This window comes from Symphalangus syndactylus, chromosome 4 (assembly GCF_028878055.3).
Source record: "Symphalangus syndactylus isolate Jambi chromosome 4, NHGRI_mSymSyn1-v2.1_pri, whole genome shotgun sequence".
NCBI classification, from domain to species: domain Eukaryota; kingdom Metazoa; phylum Chordata; class Mammalia; order Primates; family Hylobatidae; genus Symphalangus; species Symphalangus syndactylus.
In genome coordinates, this window is record NC_072426.2 from 99,258,695 (window position 1) to 99,273,600 (window position 14,906).

Here is a 14,906-nt window from a genome sequence, read left to right on the forward strand (position 1 = left end):
ACCAATTATTTTTATGTCAGAAGACTTAATAATTCAAATTACACCCTGCCCTTATTCCCAGATTTAAGAGATTTGTCACGATCAATGTTTCTGAAATATTAAATTAAGAGGTGTCATGGTAATTACTATGGAATAAATAGCAATTAAGTTTTTTAAGCAATTCAGCTCAAACTATTTGCAGTGAACATTTATACTACTAATATTTTTCTGCACAATGCAAGTTGCCTACAAATGTAAGATGTAAGTTTGTAGAATTATTTTAAAATATATTAGGAAACTGATTTAATATAGAATTCTGTGCTTGGTTGGGAAGCACCTATGCATAATGTACCCAAAAATAGGTAGACATGAAGATAAATAATACAAATTATGTTACCCATAGAAAGATAATTATTTCTGTTCTATATTCACAATAGTGAATCTAACATATGCTTTGAGATAGGTAAATAATTTGCAGGGTAAATAAAAGATAATTATTTTAAAATATATATCAGACAAGAACTATAATCCATCATGTAAATATGTACCAGAGATTTGAATTAGGTAAGTACTTACTGCTATATAACAAACTCTTGCTTTTTCTACCAACATCCAGTTTTTCTCCAGATCAAGATGTTTTTCCTTTTTATAACAATTGGCAGCAGCAAGATTAGCTACGAGGGACCTAAAACAACCAAAGAATAAGCAAGTAATATTATAGCCAAACTTAGCATATATTTCTATAGATAATTACCAATATTTTTTGCAAAGTTTAAAATTTACATTTAATTAATTCTTCAAAACTAATGTTATTGATTTTTAAATAAATATAAATACTAATTTTGTTTTGAGAACTTTCTGAGGCATCTATGATAATGTTTATTCTGAACAACACCTGGTATTTTGAGAAAGAAATTGGCATTTAAGTTGCCTTTTGATAGTAAAATAGGACCTACTTTTTACACCTTAATAGTTCAAAATGCAGTCAAGAAATAAGGCTAACTCATTATATAAAAAGAAATCTATGCAACTAAAAACATTTTTTATAGTAGAAAAATATCTTTATAAAAATAAATATCAACATACTATAATTGTCTATTTAATCGAAGGCTTTAAAAGCCAAGTATGGAATTAATTTCATAAAAGACACTTATAAATGCAGACCATATTCACTAAGAGGAATTAATATGTAAACCATTACATTCTAAGGACTGAAATCAATTAGAATTGTTTTCTATAGTTGAAAAGTCTCCTGACTGGTCCAGTTTTAGAAATGGAATATCTAAGCAGGATACTGCATTTAAAATCTTGCTACAGGTTGGGTGCAGTAGCTCAAAGCTGAAATCCCAGCTCTTTCAGAGTCCAAGGCGGGAGGATTGCTTGATGCCAGGAGTTTGAGTCAACCTGGGCAACACAGCCAGATCTCATCTCTACAAAATAATTTTAAAAATTAGCTGGGGGTAGTGGTGTACACTTATAGTCCTAGGGACTCAGGAAGCTGAGGTGGGAGGATTGCTTGAGCCCAGGAGTTTGAGGCTGCAATGAGCTATGATCATGCCACTGCACTCCAGCCTAGGCAACAAGGCAAAACCACATCTCTAAGAAAAAATAAATAAATAAAATCCTGCTACAAGTGTCACCTGGCTTGTTTAATTAAATACAATAATTATTTACATTATAAATAAAAATACTTTCCTTCCTCATACTGCTCCAGAATTTAAAAAATTACTTGCCAATTTTTCTCTTTTTCTAATTAAATTGTAACAGTTATAGCTTACGAAAAAAATCTTATCATTTCAGACTTTGGTAATATGTTCGATTACACTGTTAAAAAAAAAAAAAACCCTCAATTCTTTTCCAAAACGTATTTCCACTCATCTATCTGCCAATTTACTACTAAAGGATACATCTGTTTATGTTCAAGTAAATGAAGGAAAGAAAGAGTAATATGCATCAACATATTCATATACAAACTAACTATGTTATAAACTTAAGAAAATTTAGACCTAATTTATAAAAATATTTTAGTAATTATGACTTTAGGAAAATTTTGACAAAATGGCTACTAAATAAAAGCAAACAATTCTGGTACCAGATACTAAACTCTATTCTGATAATAAAACTACTTTTTGATGGGAAACTACACAGTTCCTCCAAAAGAAAATACAAGTATTCTTTTTTTTTTTTTGAGATGGAGTTTCGTTCTTGTTGCCCAGGCTAGAGAGCAATGCCTCCGGGTGCAGGCAATTCTCTTGCCTCACTCTCCCAAGTAGCTGGGATTACAAGTGCCCGCCACGATGCTCGGCTAATTTTTTTGTATTTTTAGTAGAGGTGGGGTTTCACCATGTTGGCCAGACTGGTCTCGAACTCCTGGCCTCAAATGATCCACCCGCCTCAGCCTCCCAAAGTGCTGGGATTACAGGCATGAGCCGCCACGCTCGACCAGAAAAATATGGGTACTTATTATCCCAATGTATTTGATTCTGACTTTGAAGAGGAAGAACCTGGATCAAGAAAGATACTGCATTACTCAAACACCTCAATTTCTGAAATCTTTTGTTTTGTTTTTTGTTTTTGAGACAGGGGCTCACTCTTTTCCCCAGACTGAAGTGCAGTGGGTAGCATGACCCCAGTCCACTGCAGCCTCAACCTCCTCGGCTCAAGCAAGACTTCCGAGCAGCTGGGACTACAGGTACATGCCACCATCCCCAGCTAATTTTTGTATTTTTGGTAGAGATGGAGTTTCGCCATGTTGCCCAGGCTGGTCTTAAACTCCTGAGCTCAAGTGATCAGCCTACTTCGGTCTCCTAAAGTGTTAGGATTACAAGGTGTGACCACCACACCCGGCCAATTTCGGAGTTTTTGATAGTGGCAGCAAAGGTTACTGGACCTATCTAAAACAACTGATCCAACTGTATTAGCTTCCAGAATTTAGATAATGATTTAGATACTGAAGATTTCTCCCCAATTTTTGATTCCCATATCATCTCAACAATATCACTATAACCATAAAATTGGTATAAAAGTTAAGTTTTTGACATCTAGAAGATCTAATATTATCATAACTGTTTTCTCTCTCTCTCTTTGGTTTTGAGACAGATCTTGCTCTGTTGCCCAGGCTGGAGTGCAGTAGCGTGATCTCGGCTCACTGCAACCTCCACCTCCCAGGTTCAAGCAATTCTCCTACTTTCGTCTCCTGAGTAGCTGGGATTACAGGTGCACACCTGGCTAATTTTTGTATTTTTAGTAGAGACGGAGTTTCACCATGTTGGCCAGGCTGGTCTCGAACTCCTGACCTCAGGTGACCCACCTGACTCGGCCTCCCAAAGTGCTGGGATTACAGGCGTGAGCCACCACACCCAGCCATAACTGTTCTTTAAGACAGCAATTTAGCATAGTAAAACAACTTAGTAATTTTACTGTAGCCTAAGTGATATCAGAAGAAAATCTGACCTACTTCTCACTAATGGGAAAACTTTGCATCTACAGATTAAGGCTGGTCTTGGGAAAACTAAGGGCAAAGGTCTAAACAAACATATTTCAACATTTTTAGTTGTTTTTTTTAATCCCTGAATCCCATATTTCAATGTTTACTGTAACCTTAAAACCATAAAGTTCTCCTGTATATAAAAAACAAAATTAAAGGAAAGATCTGAAAATGCCTTTCATACCCTAATAATTTTTGAATATTGTATTTTGGTTATTTAGTAAATACTGTGCTCATTGATCCCCAGTCTCCAGAATAGTCCATTCCTTAATATACCTCTGCTGAAGGTCAAGTAGTGAGCAATAAAGTAGGTAAACAGAAGAAATGGAGCAAGATCGTGGTGGAGAGGGGGAAGAAAATAAAGGAGGATGAAAAGGGAAAAAAGAAAGGAAGATGGGAAAAGAAAGGAGATAAGGAATGGAGGAGGACAGACTACATATTTCCAACTATAAGTAATGGAAAATTTCTAGTGAATCACTATTTAAAAAGAGGTCATCTTTGATTATTCCAACAATATAATAGCTAGGGCAGTTATTTTGTTTTTCCCTTGCAAAGGGGAAAAAAGCCTGTGTTGATATGGTAATAACGTTGGCACTGTATGAATACACTCAAGGAGTATCTCCATGTGGGTACAAAAGAACAACCAACCAATATATGAAGGAGCCTGAGAGAGATATTTCAAGTTCATATGAAGAATACTTTTCTAACAAGTAAGGGTGTATAGAAATATACTTGATTGTTTCGTTAGTGGTATACTACCCATGACTGAGTTTATTTAATATGAATGAATTACTATTTTCCAGAAATGGTTTAGATGACCATTTAGATGACTAAGTCATATGAGCCTGAATGTAATGTTGTATTTTATATACATAAAATACACACACACACTCTCTCTCTCTCATATTCCAACCTCAGGATATGGTGAAAAGAACATTCTTTCTAATTCAAGTTTTGTAACAAATTAGCTACAAGGCATTGAGCAAGCTACAAGGCATTGGGCAAGCTGTCTGCCTTTTCTGATTCTAATTATAAAAAGTAAAGACTGGACTAAATAACCTCAAACTTTTATTCCATTATGCCTCATGAATTCAACTGCATGTTTAACAAAAGTAAATTTAAAAACAACACAAGAAAACTGATATAAGGAATAAACATTTATCAAACATTAAAAAGAATTATAAAGTCAAAATTCCAAATTCACATTGGAATTCAGATTTTACCAGTGTTAAAACAGCCAATTAATATAGTGCTTCCCTTGGAATTACACTGACCTGTTGTCACCAGTGATGCATGCAGCACAAGTTCCTGTTGGCTGCTCATTCTGCTCATAGTAATGAGCATCCACGTGGGCTTCAGCAGCTTTTCTCTTCAGGATCTCCCCAAATTTATCTATCCCAATGCATCCAAAAAATGTTGCTGCTTTGTGTGGCTGTTGAATCATCCACTGTAAAACAGGAACATAAATAATTTAATGGGCCAAAGAAATTGTACACATAGTTTAATATTCTGCCACGGATAGTGATGTGACAAGAATGCTTTGTGAGAAACTGTGGCTGTTATGAATGGGATTTCAATTCTGTACTATCACTTATGATTAAAAAAAAAACTTAATATAACAACCATGTAATATCTTATACAGCTTTGGGGAGAGAAATAAACTACATAAAGTGGTTAAGGATTCAGCAGCTAAAATCATACAGACCTTAAGACAAATGCTGGCTTGATATAGGAAAATAATACTGGGTCCCAATATAAGAAGTCTAGCACTGTCATAAAAAGAGCAGAATCCATCTTGATTGAAGACTGTCTGAGTTCAAATCTTGCTTCTGTCACTTACTAGCTGCATGAGTTACAGCATGTTAGAGCATATCACTTAACATTACTCATTTCACTCATGTTTAAAGTGGAGATATAATTACAAATACATCTCATAAAGTCGTTGAGGACTAATTGAAATGATGTAAATTAATGTACATGCATTGCTGAGCATGGTACCCAGCACATAGTAAACAACATATATTAGCTGTGGCTGTTACTATGATTGTCATACTTATTGTTGTAATTCATGTATAAATTAAGCTAAAACATGCTCATATCTAAAAAATTCTTTTAAAAATTCAGAAATAGTGTTACACTTCTAGTTACAAATATCTCATTTTTTCATTGAAGTAATTATTATGTTTTAATGTCAATGGATTTCTTGTAAGATGCATATGTTTCACAGATTTGACCTTTTTACCTTTCATAATTAGCTAAAATCCTTGAGGGTTCTAATAGTCTATAGTGATTCTATAGCTAACACCTGTTTAGTTTCAAAGACTTAGAGGTAGCAAAATAACCTACAAATAATCTACATACAAAGTCAAAAGACGTCAAAATAGATTTTGATAAAATCTCTTCTCAAATATTTGGAATAGAAAAGAAATACATGCATATTTGAGAGGTAAAAGGATGAGGAGAGGAAAAAAGTAACAAAGACAAAACTGTAGGAATGAGACATAGTAACAGCTTAACGACCAGCAATCCCACTTCTAGAGACTCATCCACAATACAAAACAACACATATATAAGTATTGAGATTTTTTTTTAATTTTATTATTATTATACTTTAAGTTTTATGGTACATGTGCACAATGTGCAGGTTTGTTACATATGTATACATGTGCCATGTTGGTGTGCTGCACCCATTAACTCGTCATTTAGCATTAGGTTTATCTCCTAATGCTATCCCTCCCCCCTCCCCCACCCCACAACAGTACCCGATGTGTGATGTTCCCCTTCCGGTCTGGCAAATTGGATAAAGAGTCGAGACCTACCAGTGTGCTGTATTCAGAAAACCCATTTCACGTGCAGAGACACATATAGGCACCAAATAAAGGGATGGAGGAAGATCTACCAAGCAAATGGAAAACAAAAAAAGGCAAGGGTTGCAATCCTAGTCTCGGATAAAACAGACTTTAAACCAACAAAGATCAAAAGAGACAAAGAAGGCCATTACATAATGGTAAAGGGATCAATTCAACAAGAAGAGCTAACTATCCTAAATATATATGCACCCAATACAGGAGCACCCAGATTCATAAAGCAAGTCCTGAGTTACCTACAAAGAGACTTAGACTCCCACACAATAATAATGGGAGACTTTAACACCCCACTGTCAGCATTAGACAGATCAACGAGACAGAAAGTTAACAAGGACATACAGGACTTGAACTCAGCTCTGCACCAAGCAGACCTAATAGACATCTACAGAACTCTCCACCCCAAATCAACAGAATATACATTTTTTTCAGCACCACACCACACCTATTCCAAAACTGACCACATAGTTGGAAGTAAAGCACTCCTCAGCAAATGTAAAAGAACAGAAATTATAACAAACTGTCTCTCAGACCACAGTGCAATCAAAATAGAACTCAGGATTAAGAAATTCACTCAAAACCGCTCAACTACATGGAAACTGAACAACCTGCTCCCGAATGACTACTGGGTACATAACGAAATGAAGGCAGAAATAAAGATGTTCTTTGAAACCAACGAGAACAAAGACACAGCATACCAGAATCTCTGGGACACATTCAAAGCAGTGTGTAGAGGGAAATTTATAGCACTAAATGCCCACAAGAGAACGCAGGAAAGATCTAAAATTGACAACCCAACGTCACAATTAAAAGAACTAGAGAAGCAAGAGCAAATACATTCAAAAGCTAGCAGAAGGCAAGAAATAACTAAAATCAGAGCAGAACTGAAGGAAATAGAGACACAAAATACCCTTCAAAAAATCAATGAATCCAGGAGCTGGTTTTTTTGAAAAGATCAACAAAACTGATAGACCGCTAGCAAGACTAATAAAGAAGAAAACAGAGAAGAATCAAATAGACGCAATAAAAAATGACAAAGGGGATATCACCACCGAACCCACAGAAATACAAACTACCATCAGGGAATACTATAAACATCTCTACACAAATAAACTAGAAAATCTAGAAGAAATGGATAAATTCCTCGACACATACACCCTCCCAAGACTAAACCAGGAAGAAGTTGAATCTCTGAATACACCAATAACAGGCTCTGAAATTGAGGCAATAATTAATAGCTTACCAACCAAAAAGAGTCCAGGACCAGATGGATTCACAGATGAATTCTATCAGAGGTACAAGGAGGAGCTGGTACCATTCCTTCTGAAACTATTCCAATCAACAGAAAAACAGGGAATCCTCCCTAACTCATTTTATGAGGCCAGCATCATCCTGATACCAAAGCCTGGCAGAGACACAACAAAAAAAGAGAATTTTAGACCAATATCCTTGATGAACATTGATGCAAAAATCCTCAATAAAATACTGGCAAACCGAATCCAGCAGCACATCAAAAAGCTTATCCACCATGATCAAGTGGGCTTCATCCCTGGGATGCAAGGCTGGTTCAACACACGAAAATCAATAAACGTAATCCAGCATATAAACAGAACCAAAGACAAAAGCCACATGATTATCTCAATAGATGCAGAAAAGGCCTTTGACAAAATTCAACAACCCTTCATGTTAAAAACTCTCAATAAATTAGGTATTGATGGGACATATCTCAAAATAATAAGAGATATCTATGACAAACCCACAGCCAATATCATACTGAATGGACAAAAACTGGAAGCATTTCCTTTGAAAACTGGCACAAGACAGGGATGCCCTCTCTCACCACTCCTATTCAACATAGTGTTGGAAGTTCTGGCCAGGCCAATCAGGCAGGAGAAGGAAATAAAGGGTATTCAATTAGGAAAAGAGGAAGTCAAATTGTCCCTGTTTGCAGATGACATGATTGTACATCTAGAAAACCCCATCATCTCAGCCCAAAATCTCCTTAAGCTGATAGGCAACTTCAGCAAAGTCTCAGGATACAAAATCAACGTGCAAAAATCACAAGCATTCTTATACACCAATAACAGACAAACAGAGAGCCAAATCATGAGTGAACTCCCATTCACAATTGCTTCAGAGAGAATAAAATACCTAGGAATCCAACTTACAAGGGACATGAAGGACCTCTTCAAGGAGAACTACAAACCACTGCTCAACGAAATAAAAGAGGATACAAACAAATGGAAAAATATTCCATGCTCATGCGTAGGAAGAACCAATATCGTGAAAATGGCCATAGTGCCCAAGGTAATTTATAGATTCAATGCCATCCTCATCAAGCTACCAATGACTTTCTTCACAGAATTGGAAAAAACTACTTTAAAGTTCATATGGAACCAAAAAAGAGCCCACATTGCCAAGTCAATCCTAAGCCAAAAGAACAAAGCTGAAGGCATCATGCTACCTGACTTCAAACTATACTACAAGGCTACAGTAACCAAAACAGCATGGTACTGGTACCAAAACAGAGATATAGACCAATGGAACAGAACAGAGCCCTCAGAAATAATGCCGTATATCTACAACCATCTGATCTTTGACAAACCTGACAAAAACAAGAAATGGGGAAATGATTCCCTATTTAATAAATGGTGCTGGGAAAACTGGCTAGCCATATTTGAAAGCTCAAACTGGATCCCTTCCTTACACCTTATACAAAAATTAATTCAAGATGGATTAAAGACTTACATGTTAGACCTAAAACCATAAAAACTCTAGGGAAATACCATAAAAACCTAGGGAATACCATTCAGGACATAGGCATGGGCAAGGACTTCATGTCTAAAACACCAAAAGCAATGGCAACAAAAGCCAAAATTGACAAATGGGATCTAATTAAATTAAAGAGCTTCTGCATAGCAAAAGAAACTACCATCAGAGTGAACAGGCAACCTACAGAATGGGAGAAAATTTTTGCAACCTACTCATCTGACAAAGGGCTAATATCCAGAATCTACAATGAACTCCAACAAATTTACAAGAAAAAACAAACAACCCCATCAAAAAGTGGGCAAAGGATATGAACAGACACTTGCCAAAAGAAGACACTTATGCAGCAAAAAAATACATGAAGAAATGCTCATCATCACTGGCCATCAGAGAAATGCAAATCAAAACCACAATGAGATACCATCTCACACCAGTTAGAATAGCCATCATTAAAAAATCAGGAAACAACAGGTGCTGGAGAGGATGTGGAGAAATAGGAACACTTTTACACTGTTGGTGGGATTGTAAACTAGTTCAACCATTGTGGAAGTCAGTGTGGCGATTCCTCAGGGATCTAGAACTAGAAATACCATTTGACCCAGCCATCCCATTACTGGGTATATACCCAAAGGATTATAAATCATGCTGCTATAAAGACACACGCACACGTATGTTTATTGTGGCACTATTCACAATAGCAAAGACTTGGAACCAAACCAAACATCCAACAATGATAGACTGGATTAAGAAAATGTGGCACATATACACCATGGAATACTTTGCAGCCATAAAAAATGATGAGTTCATGTCCTTTGTAGGGACATGGATGAAGCTGGAAACCATCATGCTCAGCAAACTATCACAAGGACAAAAAAACAAACACCGCATGTTCTCACTCATAGGTGGGAATTGAACAATGAGATGTTATTTGTAATGGCAAAATGTTGGAAATAAACTAGAAGTCCACGTGTAGATCAGTCGATTACATTATGATATATCCACACAATGGAATACCACACAGCCATTCAAAAATCCCAGCAAAACAACACAAAAAAGGAAAAGCTCTATGAACACTCCATCTATATAAAGTAATTTCCAGGATATTTTGTTAACTTCAAAAAAAAAATCAAGTCTCAAAGGTACAAAAACTTTGTTTAAAAAAGAATAAAACTTAATAATATATATTATTTTCAAATATAGGGGGACAGCTTCAGGACATTGAATTTAGCAATGATTTCATAAATATGGAACAAAAGCACAGGCAAGAAAAGCAAAAATAGATAAATGTGATTATATTAAGCTTAACTTCTGCATGGCAAAGGAGGCAATCAACAGAGTGAAAAGGCAACTTATTTCCAAACCATATACCCAATGAAAGGTTAATATCCAGAATATAACAAACTTCTAAATGAACAAAAAAATACAAATAACATGATCTTAAAATGGGCAAAGGACTTGAATAGACATTTCTCAAAAATGATATATAAATGGCCAATAAGCACAAGAAAAGATGTTCAACATCAGTAATTATCAGGGAAATCAAAACCACAATGAGATATCACTTCACACTGATCAAGATGGTCACTACCGAAAACATAGAAAACAAAAAATGCTGGCAAAATGTGGAGAAGTGAATGAACCCTTGTGCAGTGTTGGTGGAAATGTAACATGGTGCAGCCACTACTAAAATGGTATGGAGGTTCCTAAAAGAAATATTAAAAATTAAATTAACATATAATCAAGCAACCTCACTTCTGGGTATACAGTCAAAATAATTCAAAGCAGGATCTCAAAGATATATTTGCATGTCCATGTTTACTGCAGCAATATTCATAATAGCCGAGAAGTACAAGCAACCCAGACGTCCATCAACAATTAAAGGATAAAGAAACAAAAGAAGGAAATCCTGTCACATGCTACAACATAGATGAACATCAAGAACTTGCTAAGTGAAATAAGGTCTGTCACAAAAAAGACACATATTGTATGATTCCACTCGTAGGAAGTATCTGAAGTAGTCAAAATTATAGAAACATAAGCAGAAAGTTGGTTGCCAAGGACTTGAGGGAGGGAAGTCGGAGAATTAGAGTTTAATGTGTACAGAGTTTCAGTGTTGCAAAATGAAAAAGTTCTAGAGGTCGACTATGTAACAACGTGCATACACTAATTGGTACATTTAAAAATGGTTAAGATGGTAGAGTTAATGTCATGGTTTTTATTATATAAAAGAGAATGTATGTGTGTGTGTGTGTGTATGTGTGTGTATATATATATATATATTCTTGCCTCGAACTCCTGAATTCAACAGATCCTCCCAGCTCAGTCTTCTGAGTAGTTGGGACTACAGGTGCAAGCCACCTCACTCAGCCATATATATTCTTTTAGTATAGATACTATACTATATACATATATTAGAATGTATATATAATTTTGTGTTTGCTAATTTCATAAAAAGAAACACAGAAAGAATAAACTAGAAATGAAAAATGTTTCTCTATGAGAGTGAGTGGGATAGGAGTAGAGGAATAGGAATAGAAGAGTTCTCTGAATATAGCATTCCATACAAATTTGACTTCTGAAACATGTTAAAATTTTGCATTTTCAAATAATAAAATTTAATTTGAATTTCAAATTCCATTAGAAGAAAAACAAATTATGAAGTTGAATATAACAAGAACGAAAAATCAAAGAAGGTATCAAATTGTAACATAAGCACATAGAAAAAATAATGCAAATAATTTTTCAGTATGCTGTTATGACAAATACGGTCTTGATGGAATAATTATAAGGAACAAAAACAACAAATAAATCAAACTTTAGTAGGTTTATTGTTGGTTATGTTATTGGTGAAAGTATTTTGTGTGTATTGTAGGATAGAGCAAATGAATATAAAGTTGATGCTGTTGGGAACTAGGTTTGCTGAACAGGATAAGGAAAACACAAACATGGAATGGGGAAAGGGAAGAAGGTTCTAAGCAAGAAATCTGAGGGATGCTATCTTACCCATTATCAATTAGCATTATCAATAAAGCCATAAACCTTATGATGTGATGCAATGGGAAATACACAGTGTCACTTACGTACTATTATTGCCTAAAATCATGAGAATAAGTCTACAAGGTGGCACATATTTACAATCAACAGGGTTGGACTCTTAAAAGAAGAAAATGCCTTAACCAAAAAGGTGGGAGGAAAGTATATTAAAGAAATAGTATTAATACATGTAATGTGTGATTCTTATTGGATCCTGGACTGAGAATAAGATTAAACAGCTATCAAGGACACTATCAGAATAACTGCTACATCTGGAACCTTGATCACACATCAGAAAACAGTATCAATGCTTAATTTCTTGAATAAGGAATAAATACATCAGAATGGTCCTGAGGAGAATATACACACATATATTTATTTAAAGAGAACACGAATGTGTTGAAATGTTAACAATTGGTGGATCAATGTGAAGGGTATAGAAAAGTTCATTTTACTATTCCATAAGTTAGAAAACGTTCAAAATTAAAAGGTGGGACAAACATACTGTAGCTAAATCATCCCTTTAAAGAATAATTTAAACTTAATTTATTCCATTTTGGATATTATCACTCCATTTATCAAAATGAGTAAATAACATGAAGCAGTTAATATCATGAAATATCTCAGTATAAATGCCTAACTTAAAATACTTTATTCTACAATTAGTGAAAGTATAAATTTAACAGAGAATTTCTATGTGTTACGAAATTTAGTGAAACTATAAATTTAGCAGAAAATTTCTGTGTTATTCTATAATTTACTTTTATTTATCTACAATGCATGATTAAATGATCAACCATGTCTACTATATATAGCAAAATAAAACCCAGAGCCAATAGCAACTTTTACTATGATTACTTAAATAATCTGTCATCAAAATAACAGCAAACTTTGTTCAGTGAAAATAAAGTCGTTATTATATAATTTAGCCTAGTTACAATCAGAGAGTCTACATGTTCAAACTACAGTCTGAAATAAGAGCTCTGTCAACTCACTGTCAGGCTTAAACCTGATTTACTAACTACTCCATAATCAGGATTTAAATGAATTGAAATATTTCCATTACAAATAAATATTATTTGAACCTGCAAGGCAAAAATTGATAAATAGTAGAAATATTCAGCAGCTTTGCTATTCTTTTACTATTGAATATTTCAACATGGGAAACTGCCTGACATTCTATTTCTGATATTCAGATATTGACAAAATGTGAGAACTTTGCTTTTGATCAGTGATTTCCACTCAAAAGTCATTCTTTTTTTTTTTTTTTTTATTAATTTTTTTTGCATACAAAAACAATAAACATTTTCTAAAAATACATAAAAACAAAAAGATGCGTATCAAACATATTAGGAAGGTTGCACATGGGAAGTCGGGGAATAGAAATGGGGGTGGGAGTTAAAATAAATGAGAGAGGGACTTTATATGGATCAGTGATAATAACTCAATCCTCTATTTGACAAAGAAGAGGGAGAAGGAAGAGGAAGAAAAAGAAAGTGGGATAAAGGATCAGAAAGGGAGGAAAATAGAAAAAATTAGAGTATGACTCCAGGGTAGACCTGTTTTGTTGTCATTGAGTTGGTTGGTTGGTTTGTCTGTTGTATTCTTCATGTTTCGCCAAGTTGGCCAGACTGGTCTCGAACTCCTAGCCCGAAGTGATCAACCCGCCTCGCCCCCCAGAGTGCCGGGACCACAGGCGTGAGCCACCACGTCCAGCCCCCACATTGCTTCTGGCCTCCGTGGTAGACCTCCCAGACGGAGCGGCCAGGCAGAGGCGCTCCTCACTTCTTCCCGGACGGGGCGGCCGGGTAGAGGCACTCCTCACTTCCCAGACGGGGCGGCCGGGCAGAGGCGCTCCTCACTTCCCAGACGGGGCGGCCGGGCAGAGGCGCTCCTCACTTCCCAGACGATGGGTGACCGGGCAGAGGCGCTCCTCACTTCTTCCCGGACGGGGCGGCCGGGCAGAGGCGCTCCTCACTTCTTCCCGGACGGGGCGGCCGGGCAGAGGCGCTCCTCACTTCTTCCCGGACGGGGCGGCCGGGCAGAGGCGCTCCTCACTTCTTCCCGGGCGGGGCGGCCGGGCAGAGGCGCTCCTCACTTCTTCCCGGGCGGGGCTGCCGGGCAGAGGCGCTCCTCACTTCTTCCCGGACGGGGCGGCCGGGCGGAGGCACTCCTCACTTCCCAGACGATGGGTGGCCGGGCAGAGGCGCTCCTCACTTCCCAGACGGTGGGTGGCCGGGCAGAGGCGCTCCTCACTTCCCAGACGGTGGGTGGCCGGGCAGAGGCGCTCCTCACTTCCCAGACGGTGGGTGGCCGGGCAGAGGGGCTCCTCACTTCCCAGACGGTGGGTGGCCGGGCAGAGGCGCTCCTCACTTCCCAGACGGTGGGTGGCCGGGCAGAGGCGCTCCTCACTTCCCAGACGGTGGGTGGCCGGGCAGAGGCGCTCCTCACTTCCCAGACGGTGGGTGGCCGGGCAGAGGCGCTCCTCACTTCCCAGACGGTGGGTGGCCGGGCAGAGGCGCTCCTCACTTCCCAGACGGGGCGGCCGGGCAGAGGCACTGCTCACTTCCCAGACGGGGCGGCCGGGTAGAGGCACTCCTCACTTCCCAGACGGGGCGGCCGGGCAGAGGCGCTCCTCACTTCCCAGACGGTGGGTGGCCGGGCAGAGGCGCTCCTCACTTCCCAGACGATGGGTGGCCGGGCAGAGGCGCTCCTCACTTCTTCCCGGATGGGGCGGCCGGGCAGAGGCGCTCCTCACTTCTTCCCGGACGGGG

General features: G+C 37.6%; 1 protein-coding gene across 6 annotated transcripts in view; it reads right to left on the bottom strand.

The window, feature by feature from the left end:
• ADK (adenosine kinase) overlaps positions 1 to 14,906 on the bottom strand; it is a 599,984-nt gene that overhangs the window by 337,528 nt on the left and 247,550 nt on the right. For all 6 annotated transcript variants that reach the window (XM_055275674.2, XM_055275676.2, XM_055275677.2 and 3 more), the window contains 2 exons: positions 4,741 to 4,913; positions 556 to 664 (listed from right to left, as the gene is read on the bottom strand). In XM_055275674.2, the coding sequence (XP_055131649.1) occupies positions 556 to 664; positions 4,741 to 4,913 (282 nt within the window). The remainder of the gene's footprint in view (positions 1 to 555; positions 665 to 4,740; positions 4,914 to 14,906) is intronic.